The sequence below is a fragment of the Mustela lutreola genome, chromosome 2 (assembly GCF_030435805.1).
Source record: "Mustela lutreola isolate mMusLut2 chromosome 2, mMusLut2.pri, whole genome shotgun sequence".
Lineage (NCBI taxonomy): Eukaryota > Metazoa > Chordata > Mammalia > Carnivora > Mustelidae > Mustela > Mustela lutreola.
In genome coordinates this window covers 46767859-46786640 of record NC_081291.1, presented here as the reverse complement: position 1 = coordinate 46786640, position 18782 = coordinate 46767859, and the positions used below count along the sequence as shown (strand labels likewise).

Below are 18782 nucleotides of genomic sequence, written 5' to 3'. Positions count from 1 at the left end.
CTAGGATAGAGCCCCACGTCGGCTCCCTGCTCAGCGGGGAGTCTGCTTCTCCCTCCCCCTGCTTGTGTTCCCTCTCTCGCTGTTGCTCTCTCTGTCAAATAAATAAATAAAATCTTTTAAAAAAAATAAAGAAGGTTGGGAAAGAAGTCAATACACAATGAAGGGGAGTGGAAGGATCTGAGATGGGAGATGTCCCAAGGGAGGAAAGCAGTGTGAGCCAAATTTATCCTCAGGCCTGTTTAGAAAATGTAGAGCTACCCAGATGGGCTAGATTATAAAATGAGAAGGGAGTTGTGAGGCTTTGCTCAAAGAGTAGATTGTGGAAGAATTAAAGTGCCTTGGTAGGAAATTTGGACATTATCCTAAAGATAATGTCAGATTCATCACACTAATATTTATTAGTTTGTTCACTCAACAATGGCCAGTAAGTGCTGCAGAGATAGTAGTGAGCAAAAACAGACCTGGTCCCAGTCCTCACGGAGCTCATAGTCTCTTGGGGAGCTAGACATACACCAGTGCACAAATGTCAAATTTGCACACACACACAAACACACACACCCACACCCCAAATTAAATGTTTCAAAGACCTATGAAGTGTAGACATAATATGTTGATCCTGAATTGAGACCCTCTCACTCTAATTTTTGTTCCTGTTTTTTCCAATTGGATTGTGAAGACTTTGAGAATGAAGATTGCTTTTTGTCCCAATTTCCAGAACGTAGCATATTAGGTGCTCAGAAACATTTGCTGAATGAATTATGAGCTCAGAAAGTCGACTTCACACCACATAGCACAAACTAGACATTTGACAATTGTTTGTGAGTGAAAGAATGAATGAATTGAATGAGTGAATGAATAACAGAATTGTTTAGAGGACTAGACAGTTCAGCCAGAACTACTTCCCAGGTGCTGGTCTTGGCTAGGAGATTTCAAGTGATTATGTACCCCTTTTCCCTGTGTTACAATGACTTCTTTCTGGAAGGACAGTGATAGTCAATATCAGTGAAATACTCTCACTATAAAATAAAGTCAATAATTTAGTAGATAAAATTGTCTTAAACTAGTCAGAATTTTGGGAGCAATTTCTATAGGGCTAGCTAGGATAGTGGGAAGTTCTAGTGTTTGTTGAAGGTCAAGGATTAATCTTTGAGCTGGCTTTAACTACCACCCTTGAAAGAGCCAAGGTTGTATACCAATGAGTCTATAATTGGGGGTCGGGTAGAAGGAGGTGAGGAAAGGGGGCCGGGGTTATTTTCATGAGTTGGGGAGGATAGGAAGAACAGATGGATAACAAAGCAAACACCTCTAATATAAACAGCATAAACAAATGCACTTTGTAAAACTTCTTGAGGGCAAAAGGAGCCCTAATTGAGAGGAATCAATTATGTTGAAATATGGGCTAGGAGAAATTGGTCTCTGATTTGTCTGGAAGTACTTTTCTTTGTTCACCTTCTATGCACAAATGCTTTGAGGTGGCAGAAGTTTAGGAAAAGAAGACAGAAGTGGACAAGGGGTGGAGGGAGGGTGGAGTGGGGGCTGGTTAGAGGTGGGGCATGGTGACCCAAGGCCCTGGGACATTTGTGTTGCATTTAGTGGCATCAGTACTCTGTAACTGACTGCCCTTAGAAGAATTGAATCTGCCTGGACCAGAGAATTAACAAAGTTAGCAAAGCAGTACACAGCAGGGATAGTTATACGATAAATCAAGTAATTTGTATTTTCCCCAGTTCAACCATGGGAATGTGGCATTGAGGACAAGGGTAGGGCAGGTGATGGAGGATGATGAATGACAAGGAGACAGCAGGCTGATGGAAGTGGTGAATAGTGAATGAATAGTGGCTGATGGAAGTGGTGAATAGTGGTGTTTGCTAGCCGCAAACACAAACAGGAGAAGGAGGGAAGAAAGAGCAAAGTGAGGGGGAAATAGAATATATTGCGGGCCCTCTTGTTATTTTAGTTACCTAGTGTGCATGTGAAAAACCAACATAGGAAATGGAGGGTAAGAAATTCTAGCAATACCTGAAAAAGATTTCAGGATAAAGAAAATCCAGAGTATTCTCTACAAAGAAGGCAAGGGTAAGAGTAATGCAAATTCTCTCTCTCTCTCTCTCTCTCTCACACACACACACACACACACATGCCCCTCTTCTAATTCCCTCTGCAACAAAGGTAATCAACTTCCTTCCTTAAGCTTCTTCCAGAAGGGAATAGCAATTGTCAAGGTGAGGGATGACAGAGGGCATGGCTTTTTAAAGAGGGCCTCAGAGAAATAAAAGTGAGAGATGAGGTGGAAAGGCCGTCAAGGGTCTTCTCGTCATGTTGAGAAGGTTGGGCTGCCTCCTGAGTGTGCTGAGGAGTCATGGAAGTGTTTAGACCTGGGGAGACTGCATAGAGATGACCAGGCTGGAGGCAGAGGGACTGTTGAGGGAAGAAATAATGGATGCATGGCATAAAACAATAATAGAGTGAATAAAACACATTTTAGACATGTGTCGCGTGGGGAATTTATAGGGTTTAGTGGTTGATTACCTGTTCAGAGGAGGAGGATGACTTGTAGCTTTGGGCAACGACGTGAAAACTAACGGTAAATAACAACATACACAAAAATAGAGAGGATTTTTAGTATCCCAGGGAAATCTCTAATAGTTATGAAGCAAAAGGGAACTCCAACTTCAGATTTTGTTTATAATTTTAGCTCTACTTAAATGACCAAAGACAGGTATCCTTTTATTTAAATAAATACCAGATCTCTTTTGGGAGTGTATTCTAATGTGTCTATAACCTATACCACCAAAACAGACCTACTGTTACATTGACGCTAAATGAATCTTGAGGTAACCAAAGATGTCTATGATAATATATTGTCTTTAGTGTTCTGCATAGCAAACTGTTAACCCAGAAATGTGTCTGAAATGATATCTAAATTTATATGGTACTTAGTAGCCTATCTGCCTCCATTATTTCATGTGACCCTTGCCGAGAACACCATTCCTCCCCTCCCTTCTAAGTGTGAGGGCTGGGACAGCTTGTGGGAGAGCCACTGGTGCTCTGCAGAGATACTTCAAAGTTACAGACCAAGTTATCTTCCTAACTTTGACAAAAATATCTTCATCACCACAAGAATGGAAAGCATGTATAAAGTTGTATTTTTTATATGACTGAAAATTGGCAAAATATCAAATATGACTAAATTTAATTATCCTTGTTCATGCCTGGGCATCCAACCGAGCTGGCAATGTTTAAATGGATAATAAAATTATGACCTGAGTCATAAATCATTACATATTTATTTCAAAAAATTGATTTTTTTCTTATTTCCTTTTTAGTAAAATTATAAATTGTGTTGTTATTAGCAAGATTTTCACATAGTTGGTGTTCTCTTAACAATGATATCAAATGAGACCATCTTTCTTGAGTCAGTATAGCTGTTTGGTAGTTTTTTATTATTATTATTAATTTCAAATTGAAAAAAGCTTCATTTTGCAAACACAGAGTTGAAAATAAACCATGAAATTTACTTATCCTGTTCAAACGCCATAATGAGATCTCATTTAATGAATTATTATTGCAGAACCCATTTTAATTTCATCAATAAACAACTATCACTTAAATTGCCGTTTTAACTATTTCTTAATGTAATGAGAACCAACTAGTATGAAATAGCGTGCAGAACCAATATCAAACTTCTAGAACCACACATCTGCAAGATGAAAAGTGGTATGGCTTGGTTAATGTTGCAAAATATTCCTGTTTCCATGTGCAACTGTAATGACAACAGTGTGCATTCCTGTGACGTGTGAGTACCTCTGGAACTCCAAACAGAGAAGCAAGAAAATTGACATTCAACCCTACAAGGGAGCCACATTTTGTTATTCAAGAATTGCCTTCATGCCATCTGAGAGGAACGATCTGGCAAGCTAATTGATTCATTTCTGTTCTTACTAAGCATTTGCTTCCGTTCTTCGTAGTCTCACCACACCCTGAAGCAGTGCACATCTCTGTTAGTGGTAATGGCCACGATCACAGGATTTAGCACACTTGTGTTTTGTTTTGAGGACATATGGTGAGTGGAGAAGTGTCTCTCTGAGTTCTTCCCTATAGCAGTGTTCAGCCATTATCTGCGACCAGTTTCCAAGGGAGAGGCACCCGCGTCTTTTTTCCTTTTCTTGTAACGGCTTAATGGAGGTATAAGTCATGTAACATAAAATTCACCCCTGAGAGGGCTTTTTAGTATGCTTACCCTGAAAAGAAACCCTGTACCTATGAGCAATCACTTCCTATTCCTCCCTCCCTACCAGCCACTGGCAAATACTAATCTACTTTATATCTCTATGGAATTGCATATTCTGGATACTTCATATATATTATTTATTTATTTTAAAAATTTTATTTATTTATTTGACAGACAGAGATCACAAGAAGGCAGAGAGGAAGGTGGGAGCAGGGGCAGCAGGCTCCCCACTGAGCAGAGAGCCCGATGCTGGGCTTGATCCCAGGACCCTGAGATCATGACCTGAGCCGAAGGCAGAGGCTTAACCCACTGAGCCACCCAGGCACCTTATTTATTTATTTTTAAAGATTTTATTTATTTATTTGACAGAGAGAGATAGAATGTATACAAGGCTAGGTGGGTATACATAGGAGAGGGAGAGGCAGGCTCCCTGCCCTGTTCCATCCCAGGACTTGATTCCAGGACTCTAAGATTATGACCTGAGTTGAAGACAGATGTTTAACCGACTGAGCCACCCATTTCATTTCAATAGAGTCATACAATATGTAGCTTTTTGTGTAGGGTTTCCTTTACTTAGCATAATATTGTCAAGGTTCATCCATGTTGGGGCATATGTCAGTATTCATTCCTTTTGATGGCTGAATTATATTCCACAGTAAGGATACCACATTTTGTTTACTTATTCCTCAGTCAATGGACATTTGGGGCATGCCAACTTTTTTGCTATTATGAATGATGCCACTATGAACATTGGTGCACAAGTTTTTCTGTGGACATGTTTTCATTTCTCTTGGATCTATACCTAGGAATGGAGTTACTGGAACATGTGGTTACCTTGTATCTAATGTTTTAAGAAATTAACCCAAAGGCTTTACAAAATAGTTGTCCAGTTTTTTTTTTAAAGATTTTATTTATTTATTTGACAGAGAGAGAGATCACAAGTAGGCAGAGAGGCAGGCAGAGAGAGAGAGAGGAGGAAGCAGACTCCCTGCTGAGCAGAGAGCCCGATTCAGGACTCGATCCCAGGACCCTGAGATCATGACCTGAGCCGAAGGCAGCGGCTTAACCCACTGAGCCACCTAAGCGCCCCTTTTTTTTTCTTTTTCTTTTCTTTTCTTTCTTTCTTTTTTTTTTTTTTTTAAGATTTTATTTATTTATTTGACAGAGAGAGATCACAAGTAGGCAGAGAGGCAGGCAGAGAGAGAGAGAGGAATAGTTGCGCAGTTTTATGATTCCACCAGCAACATATCAAAGTTCGGATTTCTTCACATCTTTGTTAACACTTGTAATTGTCTTTTTTATTGTAGCTATCCTTGTACTGAGTTGTTGTGCTAAACCCTTCACATGTATTAACTCATTTGATCTTCCCAATATTGCTCTCCAGAAAAGGGAAGTAGGCTTCGAGAGATTCAGTAACTTGCTCAACACTAATAAACTGAACAGTGCCAAAGCTGTAATTAGAAATACTCTACACAAGTAAGACTCTTTGAAAACCTCAAGAGAATGAAAAGAATTTGGGCAAATTCTACCTCCCTCCCCACTTTTTAACAAGACTGAGTTTAAAATCTTCTGTTTTATCCAAGTTAGTCTTCTGTGGATGTCCTGAATCCCCTCCTCCCTTATGCTGCAGAGCTAACTGGTACTGGTATTAATACTGAGAACAAAAGGGAGAAAGGAATCTTTTCAATTAAATCAGAATTTTCCATTTAACCACTGATAATTTGTAAATAATTAGGAATGTAAAAAATCATTTTAAAGAAATTGGAAAGCTTTATTTTCCAAGTATGATCTTTATTATTCTGAGGCAAAATTGTTTCCAAGATATACATTTCTACATTTTTTTAAAAGATTTTATTTATTTGTTTGACAGATTACAAGTAGGCAGAGAGGCAGGCAGAGAGAGGAAGGGAAGCAGGCTCCCTGTGGAGCAGAGAGCCTGATGAGGGGCTCTGGACCCTGGGATCATGACTTGAGCTGAAGGCAGAGGCTTTAACCCACTGAGCTACCCAGGCACCCCACATTTCTACATTCTTAATGAAGTCAGTGGAAATTGACTTCAAGGACAATTTTTTTTCCAAGATAATTTTTTATATATTCCAAGAAGGTATATGCCACATTTTACTCTCTTAATTTGCAGTAATTTATAACTATAAAATGTATATATTTTTATTAAGATAATAGTTAAGTATATCTTTTAAAGTTTGTTCTCAAAAGTAGAAGTGTCACCATTAAAAAAAAAACATGGCAATAAAGTAAATGCAGTTAGCTCAGTGTTTAGAAAAGACTCAGAATAGACTATTTTGACTCTTACATGAGGAATCTGATTTCCAGGACTATTTAAGAATAAACTATTTAAGAATAGTTTATGTGCTATTTAAGAATAAACTTGGGCATGAGCACAGAAAATTCCAAGGGTCTATGTTCAGTGAGTTCTGTCTTTGGCAGAGGCATGAAGAGGAAGATGCTGCTCATGTCTTTGAACTGAAGATTGTCCTCTGTGGGTATCTCTGACTCACAGATGGTGACATTTTTTTTTTTTTTAAAGATTTTATTTATTTATTTGACAGAGAGAGATCACAGAGAGAGAGGCAGAGAGGCAGGCAGAGAGAGAGAGAGGAATAGTTGCGCAGTTTTATGATTCCACCAGCAACATAAGGAAGTAGGAAAGGTATCTGTAGAGTTAAACAGTGAGCCAAACATTTTCCTTCTGGCTACTTCCTTACTGCTTCGGAAGTATCTTAGTGCTTGTGAGGAGAAGTAGGGCCGTCTTGAAATGAGTGGTACAAACTGCTTTACCAAAAGCAGGACCCCTTCAGAGAAAGCAAAGTTCTAGAGGAAGGTTGGCAGGGAGAAATGATTTGATTGGAGGAAAAATTTGTTGTTTTAGACAATAGAATATTTCACGAGTACCCTATATTATCCCCTGTTCGCATGGCATCATTTTGGAAAATATATAATTCAAACATGCAAACCCTAATATACTCATTATTGAATGGCTTATAGAGATATAGTTCATATGCCATACATTTCATTCATTTAAAGTATACAACTATCTCACTTATGATATCATACAGAAATAGGTATAATATGGATCCCTTTAATTTATAAAATGTAGGACCTCCTGGTGGTTGGGTTTAAATGTGGTAGAGAAGAAATTGAAGAATTTATTAAATAATACTATAGGAGCCAAATGATTATTTTAGCTTTCAAAATATCTGATAAATCTCCATATTAACTTTTTCGACATCCTTGCTTTAAGGAAGGAAGTTAAAGATGTTTGCCTCTCCAGAAGTTTGAATGGAGCTATAAAACCCCCATCCCTTTTTGTGGTATTGATAGGGTGATTTTCATATTACTAACACATGAAGAATTGAAGCTGTTTAAAGTTTTGAAGCACAACTTCAAAGACTTGGAATATAGCCCATATATGGCAAAAATTTTTTAATTTGTTTCCTCTTAGGACTTTTTTGGTTAGGTTCATGGAAGTCAGCATCCTGGTTCTATTTTTCACTATTGGTGGTAATTACAGAATTTTAGCAGGTGATAATCAATCAGGCCCTTTTCCTTGATTTGTGTTTCTATGCAGATGAGAAATAAGATGCAGGAGTCACAGAAATGAAAATGAAAACATCATCTTTAATACTGATTAAATTAATTGGAAAGCAAGGCTTCGGTATATAGCCACAGGATTTCCTTGAATCATTATGAGGTTTGGTGCTAGTGCTAGAAAACTGACAATAATAGTGGCATAAACAAGGGACTTTCACCTAAAAGTCCAGAGGTATCAGATCAGGAATGACAGAGTTCCAGAGTATTTGGCACTCAGTCTCCTGTTAAGTTTGTTCATTACTTATGAATGGCCTCCTTTTCTAAGGTAATTTTGGGGTTTGGGATAGATGCCCCAGCTCCAGCTATATGCAGACGCTCTAGCCAACAGGAAGAGTGGAATAAGGAAACATGTCTCCATTTAAAGACACACCATTTTTTGCTTCTATCTCACTAGCTAGTACATAGTCACTTAGCCACATCTAACTAGGAAAAGTACCCAGCTAAAAACTGAGAATTCCACTATAGAAAGGGAGAATAGATATTGCTAGGCAATTTATAGTCTGTGCTATATTCCTGAGTTAAACTTCTGCAGCCAGAGGTGGAACCTGACAACCACCACCCTCCCCTAAAATGAAACACAAGCGCTTAACAGAGCAGAGCCTTACCCAGAGGCTAAAGTGCTTGTAAGAGAGGATCTGGGAAGGGGCTGAGCCAAACCCGTTCAGTTCCTTCTCACTGTCACCCACCGGAAGAGGCTTAATGCGCTCCTCCCATGCCTTTTGCTTCTAACCGATGTTTGGCTTTTCTAAGGGGCAGAACAGTGAACTGTCGTAAGGCAGGAACGCAGCACATGATTTGGCATCACAATAACAAGGTTTTCTTATTTTCCCGGGATCTAGCCTTTCTTTGTCTTCACTGTCCATTAGATTAAGAAATCTGCCTGAATAGTCATAAGAGAGTTCTTCTTCGGGCAAAATGTCTTTGGCTGCAAAAAGTGCCAACTTTGGTACCATTGAGTCAATTCGGACAGGAATCATCAGCAGGTTTGGCTCGCAAGAATGGTTGAGAAATCTTCCAATATTTCCTATGTGGGCAGGATCGACAAATGTTTCTAGGACCTGCCCATTGTGAACATGTTCTCTGATAGCTATAATGTAATTTGGATCGTGTATTGTCTGTAACTGAATTCTTCTCTGTACTTCAGAATATCCCAAAACTTCACCAGCATATTCACAGACAAACCGTCCTTTTGGTATCAATTCCAAGGTACGAAGTCCCCAGCCCTTTCTGTCCGTTTTGAACACCTGGAGTTGGAACTGCAGACCCCGCTGGACCACTCTGTTCCTGCAGTGGTCACTGCACGGGCACAGGATGTTGCATTCAAAAACTGGCTTGGCACACTTTCCTTCAGATCCTATATCTATAAGGCGTGACTCATCGTCATAGTTCTCCCCACGATGGAGACAGGAGCAAGTACCAGGGAGGCAGGGAGTTTTGAGGCAAATGCATCCAGGAAAGGTTATTTGTGTGGGATCAACGTCTGTTCCAGGTCCGGCTACATGGTCAGGAGTATACTGTAAAAAACAGAAATACTCTCAGTCAGCGTGGTCTGTTATGTATTTCACATATATTCCAGGCAGCTTTTGGATGAGACACTTCCTAATTGCAACATATATAAAAATAGATTAAAACGAAATTGACAAAACACTATATACTATTGTTTGAAAACACACCTCTTCAATTTAAAAAATAAGGTTAATTTTTGGATGAAAATTCTGTGGTTTCATTTTAGGTATGGGGTCACGAAAGGATAAGTTTCTCTTATCAGAAACTGAAAGATTTACAATTAATTTCATTTTTCTCTTAGCTTTGGATATCAGAAAAATCAGTGCTGAGTTTAGTTTTTGAACGTAGTCAAGTATTTTATCTTTGGCTCTTGATCTTTTCACATTGATCTGACAATATAAATGCCTGTGTCTATTTTATTATGAGTCACTGCAGAAAAAGTAACAAATGATAAGTAAATTAATAAAAAATGGCCTTTGTAAGACAGTCTTCCACTGATTTAAGGAATTTTTAATTTGAAGATTACCTAAATTCCTAAATATATTTTGATGTTTAAAAAAGACACTATTGGGGCGCCTGGGTGGCTCAGTGGGTCAAGCCTCTGCCTTAGGCTCAGGTCGTGATCCTGGGGTTTTGGGATCAAATTCCACATCGGGCTTTCTGTTCCATGGGGAGCTTGCTTCCTCCTCTCTCTCTGCCTGCCTCTGCCTACTTGTGATCTCTGTCAAATAAATAAATAAAATCTTTAAAAAAAAAAAAAAAGAATCAAAGCGACCTTATTAAAAAAAAAAGACACTATTACTTTAGAGTTTTTAGTTTTCATAATGTTAAGAATAGGCATTAGCCAAGAAACTGTGGACAGAATTCCAAAAATCATATTTGTTATACAGATACTAATAAATGTAGATGTACTACATATATGTAAAGAAATCCCAATTTTTTAGATGATAAAGAGATAATATGGAGAAAGTTTTTCACATTAGAGAAAATGAAGAAAGTCCCAAGTCTAAAATCTCTTTGTGAAACCTGATGTCTGGTTATTTCCTCACTTAGCATAATGAAGCGTATTTCTAAACCTTGAAAATTAAAGTATCTCTCATGAGCCCAGCATATGTCTTTATGCACAGAATAATTCTTGCTTACACAGAACCTAACTCATTTATTTATACCTGCTATTAGTGTTCTTGGACCCAGTTTCAATGTGGTGGTGGGGTTAGAGGGTTTCCCCACACCTCTAACGAGCAATGCTCCCAGGTGAGTATTCTACAACTCAGCTCAGTTCTGACCTTATCCAATACCATCACACCCTACAGTTTAATGGGTCAGTCCTAAGACTGCTCCCCCCACCCTCCTTTGGATACCAGTCATTTGTGCTACTGACTGATGGGCTATATACCTACCGGAAGTTCCCATGACCTCTTCCTTGGATTTCAGACATCAGTCACAAGTCCAGGTTGTTACTTGAACTTGTGGCCAACAGGGTGTAAATCAGAGGTTCTCAAAATCCCCTCCTTGGGTTTGATTAATTTGAGAGAATTGCTCACCAGCTTATTATAAAAGGATACAACTCAGGAACAGCCAGATGGAAGAGATGCATTGAGTAAGGTTTGGAGAAATGTAGAAGAGCTTCCACATTCTTTCCAGGCATGCTACACTCCCAGGACCTCCACATTCACCAACCCAGAAGCTCTCTAAACCCTGTTTTCTCAGGTTTTTGCGAAGGCTTAGCCAGGACTGATTAAATCGCTGGCTACTATTTGCATATGTTCCAACCTCTAGGCCCCTCTCCCAATTGAAGTGGTGAGGATACTGAAAGTTCCAACCCTCTAATCAAATGGTTGACTCCAGGGGCAACCAGATCCCATCTTTAGGCATTTCCCCTCCCCTCAAAACTCGCCTCATTAACATAACAAAAGATACATTTTTTGCTGCTCTCATCACTTAGTAAATAACAGGGGTTTTAGGAGCTCTGTGCCAGAAATGGGGACAGAGACCAAATATAGATTTCTTTAAATAAATCACAGTATCACACCTGCTTTGTTCCTAAGAGGATTTAATGAGACATACAAAGAGTTCGGATAAATGAACAATACATAAGAAATGTAAGCTGAAGGGGACGCCTGGTTGGCTCATTGGTTGGGCAGCTGCCTTCGGCTCAGGTCATGATCCCAGCACCCTGGGATCGAGTCTCACATCGGGCTCCTTGCTCAGCAGTGGGCCTGCATCTCCCTCTGCCTCTGCCTGCCTCTCTGTCTGCCTGTGCTCACTTGCTCTCTCTCCCTCTATCTCTGACAAGTAAATAAATAAAATCTTTAAAAAAAAAAAAAAATGTAAGCTGAAGAGAAAAACAGAAGCCAGTTGAGTGAGCTTAGACGCACAGTGTGTAGAAGTAAACTGGACGTTTGGTTCTGCCTCAGCACAGCCACTGCCAAGAGGGAAATACGATCAGATGTAGGGCTTGCACTATCCATAGGGATAATCTCCCTGCTCAGGAGCAGCATTGACTTTTTCCGATATGGAGGCTGGAGAGGAATTTCACCAATGTGTCTGTCTAAACCATTCTTTTCCAGAAAACAGTTTCATGGGCTGTTTTTCATTCTCACTCTCAATAAAGGTATTGGCCTGCTGGCACAGCGCAGTCCCTAAGAGCCGTACTACACAGGACCAGATGCACAAGCTTTAATTCAGTGACAGAGTTTAGAGTATCTAGAGGAAAGCCTGAACCGAGTAGCCGTCAGTCGATTATCCATTCATACTGCATCTCTGGGCCAAGAGCTGGAGAAAGCATTAAACAACGTGTGGTTCCACTCCCTGTGGAGGCCTCGGTGGGACTATGCAGTTAGGCTCAAAACCCTCTATTTTAAACAACGCTGAGCTGGGGGAAGGACTGACATCCTCTTGTGAAAGATGAGGAGGAGGATGAGTGGGAGTACCAGCGGGGAAAGGCCAACACTGCTTAAAAGTGATTTGGGGGTGGAGAGCGGAAATAGCTTCTCTGGTTTCTGTCGTTTCTTACAGCTTTAGCTTAGTGAAGATGTCCTAAAGGGATAAAGAATGGCTTAGAAAAGGATGCCCTATCAGTCAAATTCAATGACTGCTTTCTGAGACAGAATCTACTTCCAGCTTTTAAGAGTCAAGGTTGAAATGAAATGGTCACTGAGACATTTTAAAAAGCACTTGTAAAATGAAGATTTTACAATCTCTTTGTTAAACTTTTCATGAAGAATTCTTTTAAATTGATTTCTTCTTAAAAGCATATGTATTTTTGATATACTATATAAATCACTAAACTGCAAAGTGATTTTTTTTTTTTTTTTGGACACACATAATTCCTTTTGAAATCAAGTCTGACTTACTGTACTTTGCTACCCAGAAGAGCATATTATTCTGTTGAACTTATCTGGCTATGGATAGGTTTGGAAAAATACTGTTATTTGCTTATTTTTATTTAAACATTAAAAAAAAAGACATTGGAAAATCTAGTGATAGCATTTTTAATGATTCTGGAACTTAAACTTGATGCACAATCTAAGATCTTTTAGAGACATAGATTATAAAGAGTATCTAATTCCAAATGAGCTGCAGACACTTTCCAAAGGATAATAGAGACCTCTGGATAAACTTCCTGTTTAAAGAGAATATTTGTTTTCCCTTGATTGATGTAATACTTAGCCCTGATACCAATACTTATCACAAATTATATTATCTCCATTTTCTCCTCCATTAATAGTCAGTAAAATGCCACTCTAGAAAGATATTTTACCTCACTTAGAAAAATACCTGAAAAGATGAATAATTACATAATCATATCTTAATTTAGACCATAGTTTTCAAAAGATTATTCCCTAGTATAGCCATTTTTGGCTATACTCTGCCTATAGTTAACCACTCTTGGATTTTGCTGTTATAAGGCAATTCATTCTGGTTTTTTTTTGCTTGAGTTAGTTTGTATTGTATTTCTATTTCTTGCAAACAACTGTTGTTGATTGATATGCCCACAGTGGAAGGCTGAAAGTTGTTCCAGGAAATGGCTAGAAAATTGAGTCAAAGATATAAATAGCTAATGAAGATTCAGGTCTTCAACTGAGGCTAACACAAAGTGTGCAGGAGGCCAGACAGACCTGTGACAGGCATGAACACCGGACAACCAATGGAGAACTTTAAAAAGAAATTTTTCTTATTATTTTATTTTATTAAAAAAAAAGACTTTATTTATTTATTTGACAGAGAGAAAGAGGTAGTGAAAGAGAAGAGCACAAGCAGGGGGAGCTGCAGGCAGAGGGAGAGGGAGGAGAAGCTGAGCAAGGAGTCTGATATGGGGCTCCATCCCAGGACACCGGGATCATGACCTGAGTAGAAGGCAGCTGCTTAACCGACTGAGCCACCCAGGCACCCCTATGGGGAACTTCTTAATGTAGGACACAGAATGTTCTAAAGGAGACACATATAGAACTAGGCTCTTGTTAGCATTGTGACTTAGGGTAAGTTAACTTCTAAGTTTTGGGTTTATACCTATAAAACAGGAATAATACCTGTATCTGCCCCCCAACCCCAGGTATTATTAAATTTAAATAACTAACACTGTACTGTGTGCCAGGCAGTTTATACTTTTGGGACAGTAGCTTCCTTAAATGCGTCTAGATATTATTTCTAGATTTTATATTTACAACATCATATATTTCTGGCACATTACTTCATCTCCTTAAATATCTCCTTTCTATATATGTCACAGGTAGCTATGAAGGAAAAAAAAAGAGAGAATACATGTAAAAAGCTTACTCTAGTGGCTAGCACATAGGCGTTCAATATAAATTATGTAGGCTATCTGGCAGAGTGATGAAAACAACAGATTCTGAAGTTAAAACTTTCCAAGTTCAAATACAGTTAAACCAAAATTTTGTCTAGGAGACAATATGAATATATTTCTATTTTCCATTACTTATCCATCTCGGGCAGGGGGGTGGGGGGACGACTAAGAATTGATCCAGCACAGACTTCTTTCATTCATCCACATATACTGCCTGATTGCTTCTTAGATGCATTTAAATAAATCTTTCTGGGATTTAGAAAGAACCAGTTAGTGGGATTTTTATCATTTTTTTGTATCATAATAACATAAATGACCTTTGCCTGGTATATATCAAAATGCAAACATTGATCACACAAGAGCTAGGAATAAATGCAAAAAGACCAGTGCAAAACCATGTAACAGAAACCAGACCCTTGAAGAACTGGGCGGAGATTTCAAGTTTTTTGACAGAAAACTTAAAACCTTTTTTTTTTTTTTTTTTTAATAAACCATGGTCACTCAAGAAGCTGAAATGGAAACCAGGCGACAGCATGTTGAAAAGCAAATATACCTCCTTGGCTATATTCTTACATAATTTCTCTCTTTTTGGAACTAGATTTGCACGTATTAATAGCATGAACTTTGGGATCTAAATTGCAAGTCTAGTCTTTCTAGCAAATACATGTGTCAAGGAAATGGTCATGTGGTTTGGGGTATGACATGGTAATGGGGGCTGAGTTACTTTTCACAGTACTGGGGACAGAGCAGCTGGCTTAGGAAATATTTTTTGACTGCTCGATTGCAGCTCTTGCTAACTTCTTACCAAAAGTCTGACTTTTCTAAGTCAAATTCTGTATCAAAGCCCCAGGAACTTAAGTATGACACCGCGTTGTATTTTGGGCTTAAAACCTAGGCCTTGATTCTGAATTTAAAGGAAGTGCTGTGAAAATCTTCATTCCTTTTTTGGTTGTTTTGAAACACCAGCTACATGAATCTTTGTACTTGGCCTCTACCCCATGAGTTTGTTTTTGCTCCAAGCAGCTATTAAGAGCCTGTGAGCCAGATAATTCTTGTCAAGGCCAAGTTGAAATCTTAAAAAAATATGTTAAGGCTGGTTTCAGAAACCTGAAAAAAGGCTAGATTCAACTCCCGTTCAAGAAAATCAATTAGTTTATTTTCTACTTGGCTTTCAACACAGATGGCTTTATGATAGGCTTGTTTCCAATGTGAACATGTGAATGTTCTTTTGCCTTTTCACACAGTACTCAAAAGCAAAGTAGACACAAGTTATTTTTACCTTGAGTTTTTCATGCCTTAATTCTTATGTGTGCATATGCTTGTGAAGGCAGGGCTTGGGGTAAGAAAGCTATTTTGACCTTTTATAAGGCAGGTTTTGTGTGCCGCATGAATATAGGAAAGCAAACTAGTTAAAGACACTTTAAGGCTTATCATAAATACGTTTCAAGTATGTTTTATATTCTTGGTTAGACTATAAGCTCCTTGAGGAAGGATCTTACCTTCTTTCTGTAATTCTAACTCTACCCAGAGCTATGCATATAGCCAGCCAGGCAGCTAGAATACTGAGGGACTAAGTATTAGTCTAGAGATTTTCACTTATGCCTATCAACTGTACATGTAAATATCAATCATAAGGCTTCCTCTCTCCCCTCTCCAGGCCCCCACAGCAACTAAGTTGCTTTCTATATGGTCTTGTAAGCTCAAAGGCAAAGTTGTCACTATTTTATCTTCTATGTCTAGCTTAATGCCTAGCACATTATACACACAAGTAATTGAGTAATTACTTGCTGAATAAAGAAAACATTTATCAGTGTTTTTGACCAGACATTCAGCAATATTTGGTGTTAAATAAGCTTTTAGGGACTAGTGTTTAATATGGTGCTAGCCAACTGTGTTATTATTATTATTTTTAGATTTTACTTATTAATTTGAGAGAGAGCAGAGTGAGAACGCATGAGCAGGGGGGAAGGAGCAGGGGTAGAGGGAGAAGCAGACTTCTCACCTCCTACTGAGCAGGGAGCCCTACAGAGGGCTTGATCTCACCACCCTGGGATCATGACCTGAGCCAAGGGCAGACACTTAATGGACTGAGCTGCGAAGGTACCCCTCGTCAACTGTATTATTAACCATAAAACAGCCCTAAGGTAGTTTGAGGAAAAATAACCTTTCCTGACATTAATATCCTGCTTTACTCTTTGAAACTATTGAATCTACTATGTTTTTTTTTGATTTTCACAACAACCCAAGGAAGCATGGACACAGATAGCTGGGTGTTCATGGTGTATGTGACCAAGGTTATAAATTTTTAATTATTTTCATTTTGCAGATGAAGAAGCTCAGACTCCAAGAAATAGTCAAGATGGCTCAGCCCTGCACCTCGCTCTCCTACCTCCAAGCCCAAGTGCTCCTTTCACTCCAACATCATTGTTTTTTTGGCCATATTCCATAGACAAGGAGGAGGCCAAGGTCAGAGGGTGGGAAAGGTAGAGTGGAGTGGGTTTTGATGTGGTAAAAGCAGTGAACACTTACTGGGTTCTCTCAGCAAACCAAGAAGTTCTCTCAGCAAACCAAGAGTTTTACTTGCAAATCTCAAAGCAATCTGGGAGACAGGCACTATTATTTTAACCGCGCACGGAAGGCTTAGCTGAGGCTAGTCTGTCATTTGCCCAAAAGCTCACAGCAGCCAAGTCTCATTCTAGGGTCTAAGTTTTTAACCCTAACACTAGGCTGAGATCCATGAATAGGGCCCATGCCTTATCTTACGCAGGAGGCACCGGCAACCGGAAAGGTAAAATGATTTGCCCCCCGATCCCTCAGTGAATTCTGAGAACAGAGCCAGGGAAAAAAAGTTAGGTTCTCAGGGCTCCTTCCAAGGGACCTCACGAAACACCTGGTTTGGACCTGCCCGTCTGTGGGGAGAAAAGAGCAATCCCGTCACTCTTGTTAAGGTCAATTGGGAGGGTTAAAAGAACAAGACTAAAACCTGTGTATTTAAGAGCTATTCCTGGGCGAAACAGCTCTCCGACAGGGTAAGAAAAATCTAAGTCGAGAATACGGACACAACTTGGGATACGAGAGTCATCCACAGAATTGCTGCAAGGTCGGGGAACCGCGTACCGGATCCTCGCCGCCATCCATCTCCGCCCCCTACCTGGCCGGGCGCCAGCTCCACCCCAGTGGTTGCGCGCGCAGTGCGCGGGCAGAGCACGGCTCCCCCCGAACAGAAGGGCGCCGGTTCCGCCGCGCGCAGCACTCTCGGCGGTCGAGCCCCGCCTCCTACCTGGAAGGGTTCTGGCTCCGCCCCCGGGGGCCACGCGCTCACAGGCACGTTCTCCAAGCCGCACGCGACATCTAGCCGCTCGGTAGGGGCCTCAGTCGCTGCCATCTCGCACGGCCACCTCTCTACAGCTTTCCTGGACATTTCGCGCCATCTCTATGAGCGTGCCACCTAGACGATTTGGGGCCTCGCAAAGGATGCTGGGAATCGCCGGTCTCGCGGCCCCGCCGCCTCCTGGGAGTCGTAGTTTTACTCTCTCTTTTCACACGTGGCCTGTGAGGCGTCTCCATCCTCGACCCTCAGCTTTCCTTGACTTTTTGGTCTGGCTCACTCCTTTCTAAGCCAGATGCACAACAAATAATACAAAGCTTTGGAAGGTACGGACATAGTTTTGGAAATACAAAATGAAGTGCTTTAATTTTTCCTGTGAGCCTCAGGAAGGGTTTGTGAGGTGAGGTCATTTGTCCAGGTTTCAGAGGGCCCGGGAAGATGGCCGGAGTGAGGGCAAGGGCGCGCCCCAAGCTGAGGGGGGAAATTCACACCAGGGTTTCCAAAGTCCCGGGACCTGCGTAGAAGTCGGGTGGCACGTGACAGGGTTTGCTCTCAGGCGGCAGAAGAGCGGCGTAGAGCGCTCCAAGGCAGGTGTGGGGCGCCCACTCCGGGATTATCTATCAGCTTCCCCTTTCTTAGAGAAGAAGAAAACCCAGCCCCGCCAAAGGATTCTGATAGCCTCAAAATTGCCGAATCCAGTGGAATACTCTCAAAGGTCTCTGTCCCGATTGTCCTGCCGCATCCACTCGAAAGCCTGTGTCCTTGCAGCCTCTGCGGCACCGGGCGGGAGGCGCGGCCTTCGGGCCGCCTGTCCTCCGCCCTCCTGGCTGAAATGTTGGTGGGTGTCACAGAGGTTTCTGCCCCAGGCCGTTGTGTCGCAGTGTCCCGGCTTCCTCAGTAATAGCATCTCGCGAACGGGCTTTAGATACTGTTACAAAGTATCAGGCCTTCTGCTTCCGGCTCAGACTTCGCAGGTACCCGCTTCGCAGGGGTTGCGGATTGCCGACTGAGGACTGCACATTTCTCCTTTCTGTCTTACGGACGCCACGAGCTCACAATGACCTGAGTGGACTAATTCTAATGCACATCTTCCTTTTCTCTTTTAAAATAAACTGTAAGATGGGGGCGCCTGAGTGGCTCAGTTGGTTAAGCGTCTGGCTTGGGCTCAGAACCTGCTGTCATGGTCCTGGGATAGAGCCTCGCATCAGGCTCCCTGCTCCGCAGAGTCTGCTTCTCCCTCTCTGACCCTCCTCCCCGATTGTTCGTTTATTTCTTTCTCCCTCCCTCTCTGTCTCTCTCTC

At 40.7% G+C, this 18782-nt stretch overlaps 1 protein-coding gene across 1 annotated transcript; it reads right to left on the bottom strand.

Moving 5' to 3' along the window:
• Nucleotides 1–7847: 7847 nt before the first annotated feature.
• On the bottom strand, nucleotides 7848–17599 carry LOC131824158 (histone-lysine N-methyltransferase SETMAR). The gene is given in 3 exon segments (XM_059161554.1): nucleotides 7848–9354; nucleotides 17434–17548; nucleotides 17550–17599. Coding segments are annotated over 3 exon segments (939 nt in total). The 5' UTR covers nucleotides 17585–17599; the 3' UTR covers nucleotides 7848–8565.
• Nucleotides 17600–18782: the final 1183 nt, after the last annotated feature.